Raw genomic sequence first — 25954 nt, 5'->3', positions numbered from 1 at the left:
CCCCCCCCCCCCCCCCCCGACACACAGGGATATTTTGGACATAGCAGGCCCAGAGGCTGCTCTGCTTAAAAAGCTTGCTTCTGACATCCCTGGCTAGATTCAGAATGTTGGATTTCACACGGGGGTCTTACAATTCCCTAGGTCCACTGTGCCTAGACTATCTTGACAAACCAGGTGGCCTGTGCCGAGCACCCGCTGTCCTTCCCAGGCAGAGGGCCTCCAGGACCCACCTCTTAGCAACAGCCTACTTTGCTGAGTGTCTGACAGAATCCCTGAAGGGTGACACTTGATACCCTCTCCTCACCCTGCTGGAGAAACTGGGTACCTGCTGTGGGACTGTGCTGGAGGTTCCCCAGCTGGCCACCAGAGTCTGCTCGCTCCAGCTTCCTTGCCTGTCCCGTGCTCCCTCACTAGAACAGACTGCTGAGCCACAGGAAGGCCTCAAACCTCAGCGACAACCTGCCTCTGTACGTTGTGCAGTGGGGCAGCAGCACAAACACCTCTTCCTAACAGACTCCTCTGGGAAGTCACTTCACTGGCTGCACCGGAGTCAGTTACTAGACACTGAAGGTGTCTCTGATCCAGAGCTTTTGCTCACATTCCTACAGTGAGCAGCTTTAAAGCCAAGCCCATGCACGGCTTCGTTTCTCTAGGAAAAGTGAGAAAGACACTGATTTTAGGGGTCTCACGGTATTTAGTTTTATGGTTTACAATATATGACAACCAAACTAGGAAAAAGAACCTGTGCCAATGGAATACTTTCAACACTTCTGTATACAGCCAGTCTCGAGTGCTCTTGTGTTTACTGGACTAAGGAGAAGGTAAAAAGCACTCAGTTACAGCCCCACCGACCAGGTCTGAACTCACGCATCTTATTCTTTAAAGGGATGTTTATCTTAAACACACACACACACACACACACACACACACACACACTCACACTCACGAGCTGCCATATTTAATCGTGATAACACTTTCCAGGTATGTAAGAGAACACGCCAGAGCCCATACCTGTAGCTTGTTTGCTTTCTCGGCCAGCTCCACCCTGAGCCTGTCACCCTCGGACACCTTGGCGTGGAGCTCCTGGACCTGGGCATCCAGCTTCTTCCTCTTGTGCTCTGACTCTGCCTTCACCTGCTGCAGCACCTTCACCTCACACGCCAGCTCCTTGTTGTCTGTCTCCAGGCCCTGTTTGTTCTTCTCCAGGTTGGCTTTGAACTAGGAGAGGGAGGGAGGAGTTCATCAGCAGCCGTCTCACAACACTCCATAAAAAGCACTATTTTTGTCTGCAGAATTCTGTGGAAACACAGTGAGCCTACAATACCATGTGCTGGAGGAATGCCTGCACACATCCACTGTGTTCTGGGTGTAACACCTTGTGAGTTGTTGGAGCACTAACTATGGACTGAGAACTCATTGAACCATGTAATTCTTCTTGTCCATATAGGGCAAAGGGAAGAAACTATGGTAGCAAGTTGTTAGAAACATTTTTCCAAACTTACTGAGTCTGGAACAGAGGCTGGGTTTCTCCGAGCCATGGGCTGAGGTTACGATGAGGCTACCCAGGGCTCCATGCCCATGAAACTTGGCTTTAATCTGTCTTTCCACTTACTAACTAGGAGGCCTGAGCTTACGTGCTGAGCCTCAGTTTCCTTATCTTTTAAATGACAGTGCTTAAGGCAGGGCTCTCAGAGTACTCAACAGCAGAGCCTGACCCTCACTAACATGCTGACACCTGTATAGAGAAGGGTGACCTGGAGCTGAGTAGAAAAGAGAAAGAGGTGGACAGAGGCAAAATGGCAGGAAGGCAAGGAAGTCTGTGGGGAGGGAGGAGGAAGGCGGCCCACTCTGGAGGCCAGGACACTGAGAAGAGCACAGCGGGGTGAGGAGTGAGGTGTGGAAGGGCAGGAAGGGCTGACAGTGGTCTGTGGCTCCTGGCCTCAGCTGAGGCCTAGCACTGCTCCACAAAGGCTGGGAGCAAGCTAGTGTGGCCAGATGGAACAGCGAGTAGGTCTGTCTTGGGGTAGGGGTCTCTGGGACACGGCCCCAGGCAGGGCCCTCACCCTCTTAGCCTGTTCCAGTTGCTCAGAGAGCTCTTCCAGTGCTGTGGCGTGCCTCTGTCTCATGTCCTGGATCTGAGCTTCGTGGTTCTTAGTTTCATCCTCAAGAGCCTTCTTCAGCTCTGCCACTTCCTGCTCACGTTTTGTGCTAGAGACATTTTTTTAAAGTATAAAGATCAGAACTGGCTAAGCAATGAAATTAAAAACCATTTTATGTGCTATTTGTGCTTGGTAAACCTTATAGGAAGTTCTTTGACAAACACCAGCCATGCTTTTCCTAGTAAGTGGACATGGTCATCGCTGTGGCATCAGACATCCTTCTAGAAGCAGTGCAACGGCCCTCCACACTGACTTACGACCAGGATTCACTGTGATAGCCATACACTGACCTACAACCAGGACTCACTGTGATAGCCATACACTGACCTACGACCAGGATTCACTGTGATAGCCATACACTGACCTACGACCAGGATTCACTGTGATAGCCATACACTGACCTACGACCAGGACTCACTGTGATAGCCATAAAGGTCATCTAGTTCTTCTATGCAGTCTGCTTAACACATGATGCCAACTCCAAGATTCCTTGGTCTAGCCAACTCCCTGAGGTAAATCCCACAAGGCTTGTAGCAGCAAAGGTGTCCCACACCATAAGCAAGCCTCTTTTTCGTCACCCCTGAAAAGCAATTACAAGTCACTAATGACTGTCCTTCAGCCTTTTCTTGATGGAGCTTGGGAGATGGAAGACATGCAGGTTGAAGGGTCACATCTCTCTAGAAAAGGTCTTGGTGTCAGTGCCTGGTACTGGACACAGCAGATAAAAAGATCACAGGATATGAACGCTCAGAGTGAAGCTGAGGGGCCACAGAGTTGCACATACATCATGAAGATCACTAGTATTATATCCATGACATATAGGAGCAACATGAACAACCCAGTTATTTTACTAACCAGAAGTGAATTCAGCTCCCACATGTGATAAGCCAGATTTTAGATCCATCAACCTGAGCATCAGGTTCAAGCGCACAGCTTGGCACAGACAGAAACCAGAAGTTGCAATGTAGCTCTGTGGTAGAGCTCTTGCCTGTGGCAGGCCCTCTGACTACCACCTCCTTGTCCACTGAAACCAGTAAGGTGAACCCCACTCCTGCAAAGTCCTCCATTACCATGTCTGGATTGCCACAAGCCCCACAGTCACCTTGAAGGGCCTATCCGAAGACTTGCTGTCTGTTTTTACATGTTTAGGGGGACCTCCACCCAACACAACTCAAAACACCAGGTCGATATGGATGACAAAAACTTACTGTAATCAAGTGCTCATGTTTTGGGGAGCAAAGGATGAGAAAGGGAGTCTTTATGTTCTGGAATAGAAGATGAGTAACAGAAGCTGTTCAGCTATGGGGAAGTCCCCAGGTCCCTTAGGGCTGGAAACTGTTTCACCCTGTGACTAAAATGGAGTCTGAAAACAAAATGGCAGCACTTAGGATAAGTTTCTTTTGCTTGTTCCCACCACAGATGTGAAACTCACATGGTTCTCTCCCTATTCTCAGCTGAGAGAGAGGGCAGAGGTCACAGCCACGAAAGGGCTGATGCAGCTGCCAGCTTTGTGGTTAGGTGCAGTCTAGACAGAAGAGTCACAGAAGCCCACTTCAGCTGCAAATGCTGCTGGCTCAGACACTTGGTCTGGCCTGCCCTTGCTCCATCAAGATTACTTCAACATAGCTGGTGGCCAGGCCCCTGCTAACAGCTCATTGTCTTTTCAGTTTGTTCCTGGTTCCTTTTGGGGTGTGAATCCCAAAGTCACAGGGACTCTTAGCAAAGAAGAGAAACCAACATGATCACAATTCACACAATCAAGGAAAAACTAGTGGACAAGGTTGGGTATGTACTCTCTCTAATCAGCCTTGGTAAGAACACACCACACACATAGGTTTGAGGAGAGCCTAAGCCATGCCTAGTGTGTGCCACTACCAAGCACATGTTGGGTTTTGGCAAATGTGTACACACCATTTCAAGTTTTTAACACAGAATTCCTCTGTAGCCCAGGCTTGCTTCGAACTTCTGGCAACCCTTCTGTCTCAGTCACCCAAGTACTTAGAGTTACAGGCGTGAGCAACCACACTCAGTACAGCTTTATCTTTGTAAGAGTTTGAGCGGGAAGAAATAGAGATGTGGTCAAAGGCCCATCTGAGGAGCTAGAAATCCACTCAGAACTTAAGAGTCTATTCTGCTCTTTTGGATTCCTGGGTTCGGTTCCCAGCACACCCATCAGGTGGCTCACAACTGCCTGTCAGTCCAGTTGCAGGGAGCGCTGATGCCTCCTTCTGGCCTCTTGTAATTCCAGCTTCAGGAGATCTGAGCATTTAGTTCTTCAGGCATCTGCACACATGGGCACATATCTCAACCCTCATTAAAAATATAAAAATACAAAAGACCTTTTGAGAGTGGATACTTCTGCAAATTTAGTTAGATTTGTGTAAAGTAGAAGCTTTGAAAAGCAGGCTAGAACTTAAAACGCTAATGCACAAAGGCTCAAACCCTGGGAGGTACGCTGTGCTGGCTGCTCGTGCCTTTGCTGAGTGCTCCTGAAACCCGGCCTCTCTCTGCCCTGGGCTCACTGTTCTCTGCAGCCTGCTGCTATCTAGACACAGATCTGTCATTCTGCCTAGGGCCTGCTTCCTGGTCAATGAGTAGATCCAGATGTCACATCCTGATCTGCCTGGAGAGGGGGTCGGTGTGGGGAGAGTGAAGACTGGCTTTCGGAATACTAATCCTCCCTTCTGGGTACTCGGTGCCATGCACACTTCTCTCCTGATTCCTGAATCCAAAAAATGATCCCGTCTGTCTACTTTAATCTGACAGTGTAGCCTCCCACTGGGGCAATGGTGGCTTGTCCATCATCCATATCCTAGACATGCCTGTGTCTGCCAGGCATGTATGTGTGTGCATGCTGTGCACACTTGCACAACAAGCTCAGTCACTAGCCTAGGCAGTGTGGGTTCCCTTCTGTCTAGATTCACATGGAGGGAACAGTGGCAAGCAGGAGGCAAGGTCGGCAAAGTGGACGATGTCCCAGTGGCCTCACAGATGACATGTACATTACCAGTGGCCCTGCCTAGTCTGTGAGTTGTGACTTTCTATAGCTATAGGTTCCTACCTATGAACCTTCTCAGGCTATGCCTACCTATGCTTGTGGGTACAGCCCCTGCCTGGCTGTTGGGTAGTATACTATGTAGTACACACATACCCATGCCTGAGGCCTGTGCTCACTCTTTTTTTTTTTTTTTTTAAGTATTGGGATTGAACCCAAGGCCTACTACATACTTAGCAAGCACTCTGTCTGAGCTGTCTGTCCAGGCTTTGCACCCATTTGTACCACTCCTCCTCATCTGCTTCACTTCAGAGTTCAAGGCTACTGTTCTGCCGCTCCATTGCTTCTTTCTGTGTTTACCCTGTCTTTCCCTCTGGTCCTGCCTCTTGTTCCCTCCTGACTTCAGCTTCTACCATGTCTCACATCTCAGTCTGCTGTGTGGCCGGTCACTAACTACAGCTACTCACTTCATCACCAATTGTCCTGCCATCCTTCCAGGAGGAAGCAGGCTATCGATTGGAATGGCTCCAGTATGGAGTGGGATGGAAAGCCCAGTATGGCAGAGGCCCCAACTCACCGGAGTTCTTGCTGAGCTGCTGTGGTATCTAGGGTGTCCTCCAGCTCTGTCTTCAGAGCTTCCAGCTCCTCACTCAAGTCCCGTTTTTGCTTCTCAGCCTTGTTCCTTGAAGCCTTTTCAGACTCAAAGTCTTCCTGGAGCTCAGCAATTTGGGCCTGCAGCTCCCGTGCAACTTTAAGTGCATTATTCTTGTGTAGCGTCTCATCATCTCCTCTGTCAAAAGATCCAGGTACAGAGACACTGAGGACGGTGTGTGGATGGGCTGTCTCCTGCCTAACAACATCCCTTCCCAGGTGCTGCTGGGTGCAGGTAAATGACCTTGGAAGGCCCCAGACTAGCTCTGCAAGTCAAAGTGGGAGTGTTTCTCTACTTTAAAACGTCCTCTGCGATGAAATGTTGTGGTCAGAACACTGCTGAGTGGGTGATCCCACCAGCTGGAACAGACCTGTGTGTAGGCAAAGACCTGCAACTTCCACACCTTCATTTTCTCCGTTTTTTGGCACATCTTTGAACTTACATGCTAGGTTTAAATGTCGACAGGACTTTCTGATAGGATCACACAAGTGAGAAGCCTGTTTCCATGCTAGAAAGTATCCAGATGGACTCATGGAGCTGGGGGTGGCTGTGGACTTTTCATCCCCCTGTCCCTACCTTCTGGGATTATAGGCACGCAGATCTACACTCAGTCTTCTATAGTGCTGGGATCAGAGCTGGGAGTTTGTGCACAATAGGCAAGTACTACCAGCTGTGTTACAGCTCTGCTCCGTTACAAGTTGTTCTCAATTAGAACATGTTATAAATTAAACTCCGAGACCATGGAGCCAGGTAGTTAACTCTTTAAAAGTAAAATGATAGATTAGAGAGAAATAAATGGTCTCAATATTCCAAATGGCTTTAGACTAAATATCAGATTATGGAGTAAGAGGAAATATTTCTGAAATGTTATTTCCTCTAAAGTCCCAAAACACACTGAAACTAATCTGTAACATACAGAAAGGAAACATCTTGTAGGGTAAAGTGGTTTGTTCTCTGGTGTGAGCCTCCCAGGATCTTGAGATGTGACAATCACTTGCAAGTGTAAGCATCGACAATCTTGTGAGTCCTCAGCGCTCTGACACTACTTGTGTGCTGCTGGGTTTTTTATGAACGCATGTCATAACCAACATCAAGGAAACAGCATCTTGTTCCCTGGGGCTTTCCTATGCTCCAGACACAGGCACGGTGCAGGACCGTAGGCCTGCACATCCAGCTGCCTCCCCGGGCTGCAGACCTGGCCAGCGCCCCCTGGAGCTCCTCCTCCTTCTTGGTCAACTGGACTTTGAGCTCATCGACCTGCGCCTGCAGCTCAGCGATCTGGTCCTGCAGATCGGTTGTTTCCCCGTCCAGTTTCCGTTTGGCCTTTTCCAGTTCCTGCCGAGTTTTCTCCTCCTTCTTCAAGCGTTCTGTAAGGCAAGGCAGGAGCAGCCCTTCACCACACTGTTGAACACACGCAGTAAGTGGGTGTGGTCACGGCTCTGATAACCCTGAGTTGAGTGACTGGTCATCTGAGAGCCACCAGGATGGAATGGCGATGAGAGGAATGAGTAGATGGATAGGACTTGAAGGAGAAATGGGGTCTTGTCTAAAGCTGTCCCTGCTTTTGGAAAGCGAGTTCACTCTGCTAAGAGCCAAGATGATCTGGAGCTGTCACACTATCGCTGTGCCCGGAACTGGGAAGGAAGCTAATGGGAAGATCACTGCCTAGCCCTAGGCTAGCCCTGTAGCCCCAAGTAGCACAGGGGAGAGCAGACCGAGGAGCAGGCAGAGGCCACAGGTCTCCACTGATAAAGGCTGGTGCCACTTCTGTTCCTGTGTTTTGCTGAAGCATGTGACCCATGAGCCCTGGATTCTTTGACAGGAGCCCTTCTGCTAAGAGCATGTCTCAGGATGGGCACATCCACCTCATGGGCACCTCTTTAGCAGAGGACCCAGAGGGTAACAAGGAAGTTGATGAAAATAAGTTTATGCTGACATTCCATCTTTTATCTACATCAGCCAAAACCAAAAACATACAACCCCCACCAAACAAACAAACAAACAAAGCCCCAAAAAATCCTTCCCAACCCCAAGTATTTTTTTAAAGACATAAGCCCATGTTTCCCATTGTAAACATATGCATAAGGAAGCTGGTGGGCACACCTCTGCAGGGGCCCGTACAGACAATACTCGCTAGCTTCACGATCAAGGATGTCATCCGACCTCACAGCTTCTGTCCTGTCTTTGGCCATCTTGATTGTGACATTACGTCAGCCAGAGTTGCTGACGCTGCCTCTCCCCAGTTTTATCTCTGTCCCACTAGGCTCTGCCAATGGCCAATCCCTTTGTGAGGTGTCACCCAGGCACTTCCTCAGTGTTTAGATCCAATGCCCAGAACGTCCATTAAAGGCAAGTTAAAAAGAACAAAGGAACCTATTGGAATTCCATTTCACCAAATACCAAAGCGTGAGACCTGTGAGGATCATTGTTAACAGAACTCCTTATCTAAGCAGTCGCTGGGCTGGCTTGACTGTTCTGACTCAGGCACAACACACTAGAGTCTCCGCGCTGACACCAACCTTCTAAGTCCGAGATCATCACTTCTTGCTTATTCCTGATTTTGGCCAAGTTTTTTGCCTTTTCTTCCTCTTCAGCCAGCTGAGAGGAACACTCAGCAATTCGATCTTCCATGAGTTTCTTTTCCTAAGTAGAAAAAAAAAAAACTATTTCAGAAAAGAAATGCAACTTTGGGTTTTTCTGATGTGAGAAAAGTGGGTAACTGGGGTCTTAGGGGATGGTGTTCTCCCAGGGTAGCTGGGCGCTCTTCAGGTGGCTGCCTGCTACCTGCCTTGAGCTCAGAGCCTGAATACCAGATGCACTACAAGTGGCGTAGATGGGATAGACTGGAAAAGGTTGTAAGTCCATTTGGCTAAGTAGAGCCTGTCTTTAAGAACTCCTTTACAGAGAAAGTAAATGCAACTGAAATTTTCTCCAGCACTTTCTCTCCCTCGCACGGAGCCATATTCAGTGAGTGTGTTAGCTCTCTTCTGTATCCTGACAGTGGTTGACAGTGGTGCCCTATGGAAAGGGACTTACTTTGATAAATTTGGAATTCTGGTCTTCGAGAAGCAGAACCTCTTCTTCCATCTTCTTGATTTTAGCCTCTGCTGTCACCTTCTCCAGCTGAAGCTTTTGCCGGGCCCCCTCCTCCTCATCCAGTTGTTCTTCTAGGTCCTGGTGAAAAAAAGCTTACGTCAATGTCTCCAGGTTCTCCACCAGATTCAGCTGCACAGCAAGAGCACACAATAAAAATGGCTTGCGTGTATTGTATTTGCATGTAGGAGATAGATATGTGGATCTTCACAGGGTTAAGTTTAAACTGGGTCAGTCCAACATGGCAAGCTCTGCAAACGCTGTCAAACACAACTGAAGGAAATAGTCAGGGTGATTTGGATTTAAAAAAAAAAAAAATCACACAGTGAGCTGGGTGGCAGCAATGGCTGTCACTCCAGCGCTCAGGACGCTGACATAAGAGAGGCTGTGAGTTGCAGGCCAGCCTCGGCTATGTTAACACCGCCAGACCAAGCCAAACACATAATACCATGAAACTATGAGCATGCTGCAAGAGGCTTTGGTACATTTGTGAGGAGCTATAACATGTAATTGAAGTTCACATTGTACAATAATAATCAGCAACACAGGAAATAACTGGGACAGCAGCACTGCATCAAACACGCTGCCTAGTGCAAGTGCACCTGTTACCCGAGGTGTGTTGTAGAACTGAGCAGAACTCTAGGCACCAACACATTCTACTCTGTCGTGTTTATCTTTATTCACATCCTGTAGTATTTATATGATACTAAATGTGCAACAGTGGACATGGTTGTACTTGTTAATCCTATAGTAACTCTGCTTAAAGGTTTTACTTATGGTTAATTTCAGAATCTTGTGAGGTGTAAAGGTGACCTCTATTAGAAAAGCTGCAAGCACATCTCAGCGGGCACGGTGACCCTCACCGCCACTTGAAGTGTATGTAACGGGTCACCTCAAGACCTGTCTTCTTCCTTTTTCTTTTGGCTTATCCTAAAGCAAATCCCAAACATGCTTTTTCATCTGAAAAGCCTTCTGGCTACATCTCCCAATAAAAATGAAAGGCGCTTTAAGAAACGCGTGTACTTGGATGAGACTCTCTAAGTCTCACAGGCTGTGACCACTATGGCTGCGAGGCCTTTAAAGCCTCTGATCTCTCGGTCAGTCTGTCTTCTCTTACTGCCTGGATTTTGCCAACTGTACTCCTGCTCTGCACATTCACAAGGCGGCAAGCGCACAGCAATGTGTTAGTATAATTTCAATGACTAAACAAATCTGTACGCTGTTTCAAACAATTCTCAAAAAGTGATCGGAGTAGGAAGGGGCCAGGGCAGAGGTCCTCTACGTACTCTTCTATGTTCTAGGTTTTTTATGATAATATTAATGCTAAAACCAGAAACTTATCATCAAAACCAAATGTAAAGACAGTTCTAGTTAAAAAAGGTGATCAGAGGGGCTGGTGAGATGGCTCAGTGGGGAAGAGCACCGACTGCTCTTCAGAAGGTCATGAGTTCAAATCCCAGCAACCACATGGTGGCTCACAACCATCCGTAATGAGATCTGACGCCCTCTTCTGGTGTGTCTGAAGACAGCTACAGTGTACTTACATATAATAAATAAATAAATCTTAAAAAAAAAAAAAAAAAGGTGATCAGAAATCACCCAAAGTCTCAGAGGCAGAGGAAAACAACAAAATAAACCACACAAGGGTCCAAACTCCGTTCTCAGGGCCGTGTAGTCAGTTAGGAACCTGATATCCCACAAGAGGGGAAAAAAAAAAAGCCTAATGCCTACCTAGTAATTTCAGGTTGCACTGGAATGAACTTCCAGTCATAAAGGAGATAATAAATTACAGAAGTGACGCAGCAGCCTGCCTTTAGTTAGGAGAACATGGACCTCACACCATGAAAAAGAAAGCAGGAAGCTACCTGTGGTGCAGGACGTATTTATGTTTAAGGAAACACTAGTCTCTAAGTAAAGAAGTGCAAGCATCTCATAGACAGTAGTTAGAATAGTATAAAAATAGGGAGGGAGAGGGCCAGGAAGATGGTTCAGGGACAGAGATGCCTGCTGCCAAGCCTGATGTTACCTGGACCCACACCTGGGGAAGACTTAGCTCCTATAAGTTGTCCTCTGACCTTTGCAGCACGGCACACACATACAAAAATGTATTAAAACATAAGCATCAAGGCTGAGAGATGGCTCTGCAGGCAAAGCATTTGTTGCACAAGCCTTACGACCCCAGCTTAGTCCCCAGGCCCCATGGCAAGGAGGAAGGAGAGAACTGGCTCTAGTCATCCTCAGAGCTCCATAGGTCACGTGGCACCTGCGCCCCAGCCCCCAACTAAGATTTAAAAGAATGCTAAGGTAGCTCTGAATGGATACACTCTATATGGCAGTGTGCTAAGGTACCAGGCTGGGGTTAACTGTTCCCATGATGCACATTTCTTATGAACCAAGCCAGGTAGGAGATGCCCATGTAATCACTGGGGTGAGTGCAAGAATTATAATGACATAAAGAAACACCTAAGCTCCATGGAATGCTCAGACCTTGGGTGGATTCTGACCTTGGTGTCTTCACATTGGAAGATGACACACTGGAATGCAAAGGATTCCTATTTAACTAATAAACCCATGTTTGCAAAAAACCAGTTAAATCTATGGTTCAAATGAATGAGTGGTACAAGGACCTATTCTCATAAACACAGGGAACCATGTGCTCAACAGATCCAGAAGAGAGCGCTAAGAACTCTGGCAGGCACCTGAATGTGCGCTTGCATCTTCTTCTTCTCATTCTGCAGGATCTGGTTTCGCTCTTCCTCCTCCTCTACCCTGGACTCGAGGTCATGGAGAATCTCCTCCAGTTCCTGCTTTTTGGCAGCAAGTCTTGCTCTCATCTCTTCTGCTTCGGCAAAGAGTTCAGTCTCGGCTTGCAGTTGTTCTGCCAGGATATTCTTCTCTTCTAGAAGCTGAAAGCACAATTCAGAGTGTGGTGTGGTCACTTGCACAGGGTGCACACACCACAGGGACGTCACTCACTCAGGGTGCACACACCACAGGGATGTCACTCACTCAGGGTGCACACACCACAGGGATGTCACTCACTCAGGGTGCTCACACCACAGGGATGTCACTCACTCAGGGTGCACACACCACAGGGATGTCACTCACTCAGGGTGCACACACCACAGGAATGTCACTTACCCAGGATGCACACACCACAGGGATGTTACTCGCCCAGGGTGCACACACCACAAGAATGTCACTCTTCCAGGGTGCACAAATCACAGGGATGTCACTCACCCAGGGCGCACATACCACAGGGATGTCTCTCACCCAGGGTGCACACATCACAGGGATGTCACTTGCCCAAGGTGCACACAGAACAGAGACTGACACTGACCATGGTTTCAGCAGTCAGTGCCACTGCCTCAGACACAGCAAGTTAAAAACATGGAACACACAGGCACAATCTCAGTGAGTACCAGGCCAGCCTGGGCTACATAGCAAGATCCAGGCCAGCCAAGGGTACACTGAGAAAGTCTACCTCAAACAAACAAACAAATAAAACAAACAAACACAACATATCTCACAGAAATTTCAATTGTGTGTGTGTGTGTGTATAAAATAAATGACAGGAAATATTTTTGGTTGTTTCTATTGCCCTAAGTTATCTTGAATAATAAATACTAAGTTCTTACCACTTTAAGAATTATAGTTTGTCCATTATGTTATGAAGGGACCGATAAGTAGGAGAGGGAACTGTTAAAATGTTCTAAAGGTTCCAGGTATGGTGGCTCATGCCTGTAATCCCAGTACATGGGAGGCTGAAGCAAGAGGACTGCCACGAGTTTGAGACTAGCCTAGGCTACAAAGTAAGGCTCCACTGAAAAAACAAATCAAAACACTAAAACCAAAGTTCTTGGGAACTACCAGTGCCTATCACATACCAAATGATATTCTTGCCTTCGACACTGAGACTGTTGCTGTCGCCCATAAGAGTTTCTGAGCAAGTGCCTGCAGCGGGGCAAGATCCCTGTTGCTAGAGAAGCTGGAATGGGGCCTGCTCGGCCATGTGGCCCTTTACATTTCTATCTTACAAGCAGGCACGAGCAGACAGCACCAGGAACCTCACTTTACACAAGATTAAACACAAGCTTCATAGCAAACAGGATCTGCTGTGTGTCCAAAGATCGGAAAAGGAGAGGGGCAGGAGTTGAGGTTGATTTTAATTTACATAAATCTAAACCCTAAGGCCCAATGTATCGATCAATTCTGCAGTGAAAACACACTGTGAAAATGAGAGAAAACCCTCCCCTGTAACACAATGAGGCAGGGGGTGTGGCTACTCATAATGAACACATGACAGTACACAGTATGTCGGGACACTGCGTGCAGAGGGGGTGCACACACCTGCTGGTGCTTCCGCTCCATCTCCTCAAGCTCCCCTTCCACTTTTGTCTGCTTCTCTTTCACCTTCAGCAGCTCCTCATCTTTGGCCTGGAGTTCTTCCTCCTGGCGGGTCACTTGGAGGAGAGGCTTCACCTGTGACAAGGCAAACCGTTCATCATTACCGCTCTGCACCTCTCCTGCTGATCCAGGTGCCATGCAGAAAGGTTTTTAGGAGGACCCCGGCCCCACCCACCTTTGTAAAGACGCGCCACCACTGCCAGTGTCTCAGCTTCAGGTACGCCGCACAGTTCCGCTGCAAGACCTTTAAGGCACTTAGTTGTTGCTGTTTCTTGGCAAAGGCCCTGAGGAATAGTAAGGAGAGCACACCTTCAGGGGTGTTCACAGGACGACTGTCTTACAGCAAAGCTCCCTGGGGCATGGCCTCCCCAGGACCTCAGCTGAAACTCTAACCCTTTTGTTTCACTTCTTGGCCCTCTGTGTTGTTTGGGATGTGCATCTGTTCATCTAAATGCTGCTCCTGTGGGAATGCATCATCCACACGGCTAGAGCCTGTCAATCTCATGCCCTCTTGCATCCATGGTCCATATACAATGCCCAGCCCCAAACTGCGTCAGGGATGCTGCAATCCTGCGTCCACTTACTTTCTGGCTAGGTAACCTCTGCATACAGCTTGGAAAAAGATGATGATATCAGTGATTTTTAAATCTCTCTCTTCTTCTAAGTGCGCCAAGACCCCAGCTCGGAAAAATATCTTGCTCTGTCCAATTCTATACAGGTTTGGGTCCAGTTCTAAAGCTCGGATCTAAAAGAGAAGAAGTCTGTTTATTTTTGCTATAGGAAAATAATAATAATGATAATAATGATAATGATGATGATGATGATGATAATAATAATAATAAAAATAATAAAAGAATCCAGATGTAGTAGAGCATGACTTTAAATTCCAGCACTTGGGAGGCAGAGGCAGTGCCAGGCGGATCTCTGGGAGTTCCAGAGCAGAAAGGGCTACGTAATAGAGAGCCTCTCAAAAAACAGAAAAACAACAATAAAAGAAGAAATCTTACCATTCGCTCACAGGCCTGTTTGCCATCCATGAAGCCTTTAGGAATAGCATTGGGAGTTAGGATCTCATATCTGGAGAAAGAAAAACGCAGACATCATGAATTGGAGTACACAAATTGAGAACAGAGCAATGGATGGGCAAGTGATAACCCCAGGCCCTTTGCAAGTCCAGTTCCTACTTAGACTCTCTCAGATCAAAGCACAGGCTTAGAGATCTAGCAGAGAAGATTCAGAACTGGTATTGAAAACCTTGCATTTTCCTTCATTCATTTCCCACAAAAAGTCACATCTTGAAGATGAAATCATTTGGCTCTTTGTATTTCCAGCCAGTTAGCTGGGAAGCATTTATTAGGTAACAGAAAAGGCTGCAAGAGCAATGTCCATGAGCTTCTCTTTGGAACCCCAGAAGATAAGAGGGTGACATCAGCAGGGCACATCCTGGGTGTACTCATACTCAGAATTGTGTGCTTAAGTGTGGTACCTCCGTGTACACAGTCACACCTCAGTTAGGACATCTGCAGCAGAAAGGCAGCCATTATAACTTGGTGTTCCAGATGACACTAGTGCCTATTTTCCCCAGCAATAAAAAGTGGCTCTCTATTAGACAGCTGGCTCCTGACAACACCCAGGACTGCAACGGCTTCTGGAGCTGACACTTCTGAGACCAAGGTGGGTGAGGGGTAGGGGTGAGGCAACTCAGGCCTCGAGGATCCTGCTTTGACCTAGGAGCGTTAATTATTTTATGGATCAACAATGGAAATACTTAGCTGGGCAGTGGTAGCGCACGCCTTTAATCCCAGCACCTGGGAGGCAGAGGCAGGTGGATTTCTGAGTTCAAGGCCAGCCTGGTCTACTGAGTGAGTTCCAGGACAGCCAGGGTTATACAGAGAAACCCTGTCTCGAAAAACCAGAAAAAAAAAAAAAAAAAAAAAAAAAAAACAATGGAAATACTTTGAGATTTGAATTCTGGAAAAAAAAGGGAGAAAAGTGACTGAGTTAACAACTTTAGAGTGTCGTCCCCTCCCCACAAGTGCGTCAGTCTCCACTGCAAACCTGTCAAGCCCCATCTCCTGTCTGTACCTTAATCATTTTCTAGTCTCTTCCTTTCTCTATTCTTGTTAAAGTCTGTCATTGTACACACATACACACACACACACAAATTTATACACATACAGATTCATTTACTGAAGAAAGATGGGAAACATCCTAAAATATTTTCAGGAATCCTTACTGGAGAATTTTAAATTTCTTTTTATTTAGTTGTATTTTTATATACATTATTCACCTATTTTTATATTAAGCCTGGTGATGGTGTGTCTGCCTTTAATCCCAGCACACTAGAGGCAGAGGCAGGCAGATCTCTGTGTGTTTAAGGCTAATCTGGTATACAGGGTGAGTTCCAGGACAGCTAGGGCTACACAGTGAAACCCTGTCTTAAAAAACAATTTCAAGTAGATGTGGTTGAACAAAGAACACTCAGTTTCCAGCTGTCCAGCTCATTTCACAGCTAACTTCCAGGTTATGAAGATGGAGTGTTTTTTGGCTTGTGGAAGCTGCTTTTTTGTACAGCAGGAAAATCAGGATCTCCCCTTTGCAGGGAACAAAGGAAAAGCGTCTTTAGCCTATCGGCATTTTCATTCATGCTAAGATATGTTTGGATATACAGACAAACAAGGTAAAAGTTAGCAATACCTTTGTCTGAACTCCTGGAAAACTATCCGGTTGGGGAATCCCTGGCGACAGATCCTGATTCCTTCCAGGACACCATTACAGCGAAGCTGATCCAGCACGAGATGTGGATCCAGTTTTCCAGCCTAATCAAGCAGACAAGTTTTCTAGTTTAATCACAGCATCCCAGCTTTATCAACTCAGCGCGTGCGCACGCGCTTGGCCTCACATACCCGCTTCTCGTGATTTGGGATGATGCAGCGGACGAAGTTGGGGTTGGTGTTTCGGAGGGTTGCCATCAGCTTGGTGAGAGACTCTTTGTAGAGCTGCCCGACGGTTCGGAACATGCCCTTCTTGGTTTTATATGCAGAGCCAAAAGCTGTCTCAGTCATACCAGTGACTTGATCCAGACCTACAATTCGGTCCACTGGGGAGGGAAGAAGAGAGAGGGAACGCTGTGACCCAAATGTGACTGAGGGGAAGGGAAGACAGTGATAGTTCAGCAGCATAAGCTTTGTGAACAGATGGTGGAGGTGCCGTCTAGGAAAGGCAGTCAGCACATTCAGACACTGCACAAGCCGAGGAGCTACAGCCACACATTTATATGGCAGGATTTTGCAGTGCCTACAAGTCCCACCTACCACACTGGGGTAGGTGCCTTCCACTGCACTAGGCTCAGGGACCCACTATCTGCTACGTTCTGCCTGTGTGAGATCTGCCATTACTTGGCAAATGGAAGGATCTCTGGCTGGCATTGTTGATACACAACCGATGCTGGGAAAAGACTCACAAGAAACAGCTCATGAATACTCATAAGGTAGGTGACTGTACAGATCCACTCAGTGGATGTGCTCAGGGTATACAGAGCAGAGTTACCCTGAGCCAGCACATTTCACTGAGAAAGCCATCTGAACCTGAGGAACTGTGCAGGAAGGTTACATCATCTGATTTTGAGCAATGTGTGAACCTCAGCCATCTCCTCAAAGTGCAAGGAATGCAAAACCACAAACTGGGAAAGACTCTTCAGAAAACCACTGACTGAGCCTCCTCAGACATTCCTAGATTGTTAAAGCAAATGGTGTTTTTACATATCTACACAACAGGCCCTCCTAATGATGAGATCATAAAAGAGCAGACACTAGCATATCTGCTGCATAAGATGCCATGCGCTTTCTTGAAGAAATTAGAATGTGAGTTGACCTGTTATCGACACTCTCAAGCCTGACAGCCACCCCATTTCTCTGGGGGATCTGGCCCTGGGTAGGGACTCTATGTACAAGACTTCAGGTGACTCTTGACTTCCAGAGGTTTCTGCAGAAGAGGAGCTCCTGGCCCAGGAGTAAGAACCCTTGAGGCAGGTCTGGAATGGAGGATGGATGAGAAAGAGCTGTGTGGCTCCCAGGCCCATGCATGTAAGCTGCTCCCCCAAAGCTGCAGTCAGTGCCCTGGAGTTCAGCCATCATGTACCACAGAGGACTCACTCGTTTCTTTCACCAGCACCAACCACCTCTTCCTGTCCTATAAATGCTGAGCCTCTATCACCTCTGCATTAATCCACTTCTTGTCTGCATCGCCAGAGCCCTGCTTCTTTCTACAGTTCCCATGTTTGCTCCTTGTTGCCTTCCCCCAACTCTCTCTCCAGTGTTCCAACACCTGGCTGCGAGCCCGCCTCTTCTATCCCACCCAGCATCGCCCACCTGTTGCTAAGGTGATGGATGCTACCTGTGCTTGTTTTCCTTGACCCTGATGTTTACCTGTTGCTGTCACAGCAGCCTCCTAGACTCTCTTTACTTCTGGCCTTAATGGCCCCACCCACTCCCAGCCTTCCCAGCGGCCCCCCAGCCCCTTCAGTCTTGTGATCCAAGATGATCTCTCTTCTCGCTATTCATCTATCTTGGCACTCTCTCGGGGCCTACACTCATGCAAAATCCTTCTAGGATGTGGCAAGAAATGAGCACAGATGTTAGCCCTCTTCTTTTCTCCCAACATGCTCTCAGCCAAGTGATTTCATTAATGAGTTTAAGTTACATCCGCCTGGCTACCTAGCCCTCCTTAGCAAGGATCCATGTACTCTCTCCCAGCTGGACATCACAAAAGCACCTCCGCCTTCCACAAACTCTTACCAAGTCCCTGTTATATCTGCTTTTACCATGCTGCATCTGCTCTCATGATGATACCTGTTGCTAACATTCTTAGTTCATGTGTTAGGGAAAGAACAAAGTCTATTTTTAAATATATTTACATCTCAAAGTGGGGAATGCAGGTAAGAGATCTCTCTCTGGGCATGAAGACTATGGAGAGGCAGGAGGTGAACAAGGGCAGAGCAGGAGTACTGGAGATGTATGGTGAGCTGGGCCAGCACGACGGCAGAAAGGCCCAGGCCTGCTCCCAGGGCTAGGCAGCCTGAATGAGTGACATCACAGATGAGATGACTAAAAAAAGTCTAAGCATATTCTGAGGGAAGGATCTAATTTGCATGACTAATAAAGTATGAAAAGGAGACGTGTGGAGGGCTGCTCCTAGGGTTCTGGCTGAGCTGAGAGGCTGCTGGATGAGGTCATGGGTAAAATAGAGAGGTGTGGAGTGAGCTGCCTTGGCTGGGCTGGATGCTGGAGGCTGCTGCTAAGGGAGGTTGGGGTAACAGGTAAATTGTGGATTGTTAACTCCTTGTTCAAGTTATGGGACTGGCCAGCTGCCCTGGGGAAAACTGAAACAGATGAGGGCCTGGGAAAAACTCTGGGCTGGAAAAGAGAAAAAGAGGACAATGGACAGACAGGAATAACACTCATCCATGCCTTACCCCCATCCGTCCCAGTGTGAGCACGGCATTGTATTCAGCTGCTCACCAACTTCCCATTCCTGTCTGTACACTGCTCTTCCTGCTGACTGGGATTCTGACACTCCCCTATGGGTCTTTCCTCTGGCCTCCCACCCCACTTATCCTCTCCTGTCACACGTGCCCAAGTATTAGCATAACTTTAGCCAGAGTCCGAGACACTGCCACCAGTGAGCATGTGATTTAGTGGTAGGTACTAACTGCAGCAAACCCCAGCTCTTTCCTCTGATGGGAGATGAGGAGGTGTGCTTTGCGGTGAGGCAGTAGCTGAACCTGCTTCTGGGCTCACCGCCGGTATTCTCTTTCCCATACAACTTTGCATTCCAGCCAGCCAGACTGTGGCGAGCTCCAAGAGGCGAGGACTTATGCATCCTTTCTGCTCGCCCTTGCTGCTCACATGGCTAATGCTCCTGAGAGCTCTTCAGGCTCTGGTCACCTACCATGCTCACAGTGCACAGAGGCTTTCCCCCCTCTGACCTTTACATCTCAGCAGGCAAACCCAAGAAAATACCACACACTGCTCTAGGTATTGTCTCTCCTTGACTTAGCGTTCCCTGGAGGATACTTCCTCCCCCAGCCATTCGCAGGGCCATGGGAGCTGTCCCTATGGTCACTGTGATCTCTGGCCACCAGCCAGGATAACGTCTGTGGCCTTCCTGACCAGTGCAGGCCAGCGCATGGTGCTGGCACCTGGTAGCTACTTAATAAATAGATGCTGGTGGAAAACAAAGTTTACCAAAGAACAGATCATCACTATCACAAAGGAGGGATGCTGCCAGGATTATGTCCAAGGACCCAACTGCATAAGCTCTGTAGGAGGCTAGTGTGGGGAGGTTCTTTAACTCTTAGTGCAACCCCATCAATCAAAGACATCATCACCATCTGCCTCATTTCCAATTCAATAGCTCTGGATTAGTTTTAAAAATGACTCAGGTTTACTAAAAAAATCAATGCTTTAGACTTTCAGGTTGTTTTGTCTTTTTAAAATTTACCATTTAAAACTCAGAGTTGGGTCCCAGCGCTAAAAAAAGCTATCTTGTGGGTAAGAGAGAAACACTTCAGGAAAATCACTAAGTGAGCCGGAGCACAGCACTAAATGTATGAGTTCATTAAAAACAAAAACAAAGCCATGACTCAGATAATTGTCTATTTTAGAAGGGGCTTTTGTTTTTTTAATGTAAACGATGAGAACAGAAGCGGAGAAATTCTGAACACGGAGACACAAGAGCCAGCGGCGAGCCACAGCACAGTCCTTCGCCACGCCTAGTTAGGGCTGGTGATGGGCACTGGATAATAATGCGGTTCCCTACAACAGTGCCAACGATTGCAAGTGTTTTGCACTACAATTTATTACCCTATAAACTTAAACAGTCAGGAATTAGATGGGTATATATTCATAATTACAAAAAATGGGATTTCTCATCTATCTTGCCATAAACCACCAGCACCAGTTTTTTTGTAAGGGTGATGTTGTCTCTTGCCAGGATCCTTAACCGGCTCTTCCCGTGGACAACAACCTCGGAGGCAAGGAGGAACACGATGTTTTCAAAGACTTTTTTTTTTCAGTCTGGCAAAAATATTAGTGCTTACTAAGCTAAGTATTTGAAATTTATTGTGGCTAATAAAAGCCAAAGAGTGGGAAACCTAATGACTGTCCACTTTAACCGCCAGGCAGGGCTGGCAGAGCATATGTGCTACATTCTCCTGACAAGGGCCTCCAGCAGGTGCAAGGCAAGCCTCGGGTTCCCTGCAGCATTCTCAGCAATGGAATACTGACCTGCTATGAATTCCCAGAACCATCATCAAATAACACATCTTTATGATACGTACCCTACAATTACAAATTTACAGCCAGGACAGAATTGGTAGTTAGAGCCAATCTGTTAGAATAATTTTAGCAGAGTTAGAAATTTTTAGACAACTCTAGGAAGCAGAGAGGTTGGCTGACTGATTTAAGGAGACAGCTCTCCTTCTCATCCCAGCGCTAGTAGAGAACTGACCAGGCAGGGCATGCCTCTCCCTCCATTCTCCTCACAGGGGCTACTGTTCCCCGGCCCCTTCCTGTCTGGTAGATGCTGGGACTTATGCGACAGTGGTGGTCCAGCCTGCCTATCAGTGGAGGCTTGGAACTTATGGGACAGGCGGTGGTTGAGCCCGACTGCCTGTCTATCAGCCGAAGCTGGGGATGGATGCTGTGAGTTAATGTGGACTTGATTTAAAAAACAAAAACAACAAAATAGACAGCTGTTATTCATGCAGCCATAGCAACTGCACCTCCTAAACATCAAGTACTAGATCAGCCTGGTCTACATAGTGAATTCTAGGATAGCCAGGGTTATGTAGAGAGACCCTATCTCAACCAACCAACCAACCAACCAACCAACCAACCAACCAACCAACCAACCAACCAACCAACCCAAAACCAAACCAAACCAAACCAAAAACCAAAAAACCCAAACCCAAACCACAACAAAACCAAACCAATCAACCAACCAAACAAAAAACTCCAACCAACCAACCAACCAACCACAGACAAAACAAAAAGCTAGGGTGCCTCCCACGCTCCTGATGACCCCAAGACCCAAGTAAATGTTCTTGTTAACTGTCAGTCAGCCCAGGTGTAGTATGGAAATATTGCTTCTTGAACTTTCTAGTGGAGATCAAACTCAAGCTAAAGAAACATTATGGCTTATGTTGCAACAACAACAACAACAACCAAACCCATTCCCTGAAAATGATAATTTAAGCAGACAGAGGCTGACCAACCCCAAGCTCAGATGGCATTAAACAAATGCTGTAACCACCAGGTACACCTGCAGACTCAGCAGGGGCATGGTTTTGCCGTCCTAGTGCTTTTCTATGAGGAACTTCCTTTTTAAAGCTTTTTAAAGTGTTTGAGAGGTCTCATTCACTGTGTAGCTCAGGCTGGCCTTGTGATCTCTCTGGGATTACAGTCTGCATGCACCATTCTATCTGACTTTTTAAATGCCTCACTGGACAGGGACAGGGGAAACGGATGCTTTTAGAGTCAGGAAATCCTCTGTCATGTTTTAAACACGTCTAAAATACTTTCCCCCCATAAATTATGACAAGTCTTAGTCTCAGTTACATTAATAGCTGCTACTCTATCTCAAGATGGCGTCTCTGCATGCATGATTGAAGGTGGTAGGGGAAGTCTCTGCCAGCAATTAAAACTCGCTTCCTGGCACTTCCCACGTTTTGTGTTATTTTTTTTCTCTCTCTTCATACCTTTTCAGATCAGTCAGCTGCAATCTGGCACATGTGGGGCTCAAAGCCCAAACAGCACTATGTGTGAAGAACACAGTGGGACAGATCAGTGCCAGGGCAGATGATCAGAATCCAGCCTGGTCTGGGTCCGGTCCAGAGGCACTAACTCAGTCCCTGCCATTAGCCATCACTAACTCCGAGGAGCTGTTCTCTAGCTCGGTGTGCTTGCATCCTACACATCTACTTTGTCTTCAGAAATCTAGACTTCTAAACTATATACAGGAAGATCATTCCTTCAGGCTATAGCAAAGCCCGCCGGACCTCCATGTTTGCTGCTAGGAATCCCTGTCACCCTTTTCCTATATATTCTATGGTGCTTTTCAAAAATTTCTTTATTGCAGTTTCATTTTTTTTTCCTTAAAAGCTTGAAAACATATTTCCCGGTACCACGACAACATTTTGTTTTGTTGCTTTTTGTTTTGTTTTTGAGGCAGAGTCTATGTTGCCTTGGCTACCACACAGCATCTGTATCAGCTTGCAGGACTGCTGGTGTTTCCTTACAGGTCACTATGTCACGGCCACTCACAATCTGTCCCTAGACTTTTTCATTGTCTCCCAGGAGAGCACTGCAGATACAGCGCCTTACCTCACCTTTCCATCTTTAAGCCTGTCACCTTCCCCTTGTTCTCTTAGACCACAAACAGGCTTTGAGGAGAGGAAGCCGCTGAATAGTCACAGATTCAAAGACTATATACATGGCCATGGTGGGCAGATGGGTGGGTTCTGAGAAGAGAGTTTGCAACCTTTGCCACTTCAGTTCAATTAAGAAACTCAACCAAAGGCTACTTCACAAACCAGGAGCAACAGAGCCAGGGACATTTTAGTGCTAAGGTGGGAATGTGATGAGCGAGCTGCTAGTTTACCAAGATGAAGTCACTGGGGGGGGCTCTGCCTGGACCCTGCCAGCATGAACTCATGCCTGGTCTGTACACCCACAAGATCAAGACTGACAGGAGCAGAGTTGGGTGAAGTTGCCATTCGTGGAAACTGGGCATGTGGAATTGCAACCCACTCCAGCAACTCCCTCTATTTACTCATGAAAGACTTCCCAAAGCCAAGTGCTAGGGAAATGAGAGGTCCCTCAACCAGCCTTGACTCTTCTTTCAGAGACCTTTGGAGAGGGCACACTGCTTTGGGAGGTGACCTGAACACTAATTGCTAATTTTTCTGTTGTTTTGAAACCAAGTCTCACTGCGAAGCCCATGCTGACCTCAAATTTGTGATCCTTTTGCCTTGACCTTTCCCAAATGGCGACCTCCAATAGAGCACAAGCATAAGAAGACCGTCCAAATCTAAACCACAGCATCAGCTCGCCTTTCTCAGCCCCTGCAGTGCCCCCCAAGGTCACAGACAATCCGGCTAAATGTTTCCTCCTTCAGGGTTCTGGGGCGTTCTCACTGTGGGCTGGGCTGTCTGACACATTCCTGTCTCTCCTCCCACTCTGGGCTTGCAGTTGGCTTACTCAGTGTCTGCTAGAACTGCAGGCAGGAATCCTGCTGTGGATTATCACAGCACAGCCCAGGTGACAGTTTAAAAAAGCAACTTCTGAGATGGGTTTAGAATTCAGCATTCTCCTGGTCCCAAATTCACACATTTTATAAGATGAAAGTGACTTTATGTTTAAATATTGCTACTTGACAATTTCATTAAAAATTGGAAGGCTGGGTGAGTTTCTTATTATACTGGACTTTGGGAACCCTCTAGCCAAGGCTAGGATATACCTGAAAATGGGGCTAAGAATACAGATTACAAATCTAAACATTTTGGAGCTCAATTTCAAGAGCAAAGTATAAATTCTAAGAACATTCCACTGTAACTCAATCGCAAAATGAACACACCAAGGCGCATAGACAGGTTCAGTTCAAGAAAAGGCAATAGCCAGACAACATCCCATGTCTAAACCAAAGCAACAACAGTGGGAACAGCAATCCTGAGGTCAACAAACACTTGTTCACAAAATACAGTCATTTAGAGAGAGACACTTTTCTTTCTTAGAATTCCTTAGGAGTTGAAACCGTACAAGGTGATCCAGGGATGGAAGAGAGGTCATCGAGCAGAGCAGATCCTAACGTGTATCAAAATGGCACGGTTGGAAAGGTAGTGAGTGACATACCTTTCCATATGCAACGCTCTAAGTGCTATGCATAAAATAACAAGCGATGTGTTGGCAGTAGCGACTGAATAGGTTATGCACTCAAACACTTGCCGGGAAGTAATAAAAGAGAGCATGAAATGGGACGTTCATGCAGGCCTGTGAGCAAAACGAACAGAAAGCCCAGAAACCCCCACAACACCCCACCTCCCAGGCCACCCTGCCAGCCCCCACCCCTCCATCTTCTCTTGTGGCTTTAAGACCCTTCTGATTTGGAGGCCCTGCAGGCTGTATACATTCACCTGGCGGCTCATGAAGACCAGAAACACTGTCATAGAAAGAAGCTCTCTGAATATTCTGAATCTCTAAGGCAGAGAAACAGTGAAAACAGGACAGAAGAGCAGATATACAAACACTTCAGTTAGTGTGAAAGACATTTTGACATCACAAGTAAACTCTGAAATGGGGCTACCAAAGTAGCTGGTCCAGGGCAGAGCCTATGTAAAAATTACTGTTTCGAGAATCTGTGCATTTGGATAAAGTTCTTTATATAATACATTCAAGCTGAATCAAAAGAGCATATTCCCAACACCAGGTGTGAGTATCATGCCATATTGACGATATTTAAGAGTAAAGAGGTACTAGGTAATCTGTCTTGCAGTTAGTAAATCAGGGCAAGACAGCAGTTGAATTAGAACACTATGATAAATGCAAAGTCAGGGGCTTTACTGTCAAAATTTCCAGTACAGATTTTGGAAACATAATTTACTTCAAATACAAATTTCTAAAAGATCGGTTAACTACTCAAGTTCTGCTGTAGCAAATGTTAAGGTATTGTAAAGCTCTGATCATGCCGTTACTCGTGAAAACGCCCTAGGAGGCTCAGGTGCACAGCCATGCGTTCTTTAGTTGTTGCTGCTTACATAGAGAGGCACGAGAAAGGGCATGAATTCCTATGCAACTGGAAAGATCCCCAAACATCAGCTTTTAATAAAAGCAGGGCACTGGGAATCTCTAGGGCAGGGCTGCCATCTACACACTTACTCCTTTTGGTTTGGGCTTTGAGAAACCTGTGTGAGACTCTCACACAAGCTGGATTTTAACAGTGTCTACAGTTCAAGGGGGACTGTGCTTTCTTTGGCAAGCTGTAGGCAAGCATTATACATTTTCCATTGTGGCCAACTCATGCATTTCAATGGCAAGAAAAGGAAATAATTTTGTTTCATCAGGGCCATTTTTTTTTCTTCTATAAAAAAGGTTCCTCTTAGCCCAAGAGATATCTACACCTGCAAAGTGACCATTCTCTACTTTGGCTCCCTCATCTGAGCCTGCCACCACCCTTGTGAGTGAAACCTACAGTCCTCAAGCCTGGGACTGGTTCTCTGCCTGCGCAATGCCCTACAAGAGCACGTGACCTCTCAGATCTCCTGCCACTCATATTTAACCAGATGTCCACCTGCACTGAAGAGCGACAGGATCCAAACAGTGACATCACTAGGGGATCAGAGTCATACCGACTGGGGCAGATGAGACTTCTCACCCTACTCTAACGAGAGTGGCCATAGTGCTCAAGCCACATCTGTAGCAGGAGAAGGGCTAACATCTGCAAGTAGTGCAGCCCGAATGGCCAGAGTGGTAAAATATGGACAGACAGGATTGAAAGGGTGTGCCAAGGCCACGAGATTCCCTCTGAGCACTTCTGTAATCAAGTGAAGAATTTACTTGTGTGAGTTAAGGGGCACTCTCTCCACACAAGGTG

At 46.9% G+C, this 25954-nt stretch overlaps 1 protein-coding gene across 1 annotated transcript in view; it reads right to left on the bottom strand.

The window, feature by feature from the left end:
- Positions 1–25954, bottom strand: part of Myh10 (myosin heavy chain 10) — a 126830-nt gene that overhangs the window by 17981 nt on the left and 82895 nt on the right. The window contains exons 16-28 of the mRNA XM_031353324.1: positions 16213–16406; positions 16004–16125; positions 14314–14383; positions 13891–14051; positions 13482–13590; positions 13250–13381; positions 11599–11805; positions 8843–8980; positions 8326–8449; positions 7002–7173; positions 5732–5944; positions 2064–2208; positions 1012–1218 (exon numbers count right to left, since the gene is read on the bottom strand). Coding sequence (XP_031209184.1) covers positions 1012–1218; positions 2064–2208; positions 5732–5944; positions 7002–7173; positions 8326–8449; positions 8843–8980; positions 11599–11805; positions 13250–13381; positions 13482–13590; positions 13891–14051; positions 14314–14383; positions 16004–16125; positions 16213–16406 — 1994 coding nt within the window. The remainder of the gene's footprint in view (positions 1–1011; positions 1219–2063; positions 2209–5731; positions 5945–7001; positions 7174–8325; positions 8450–8842; positions 8981–11598; positions 11806–13249; positions 13382–13481; positions 13591–13890; positions 14052–14313; positions 14384–16003; positions 16126–16212; positions 16407–25954) is intronic.

The sequence above is a fragment of the Mastomys coucha genome, unplaced genomic scaffold (genome assembly GCF_008632895.1).
Source record: "Mastomys coucha isolate ucsf_1 unplaced genomic scaffold, UCSF_Mcou_1 pScaffold5, whole genome shotgun sequence".
In the NCBI taxonomy this organism is placed as follows: Eukaryota; Metazoa; Chordata; class Mammalia; order Rodentia; family Muridae; genus Mastomys; species Mastomys coucha.
Note: the sequence above shows the minus strand (reverse complement) of the source record. Positions and strands in the feature narration are given on the sequence as shown.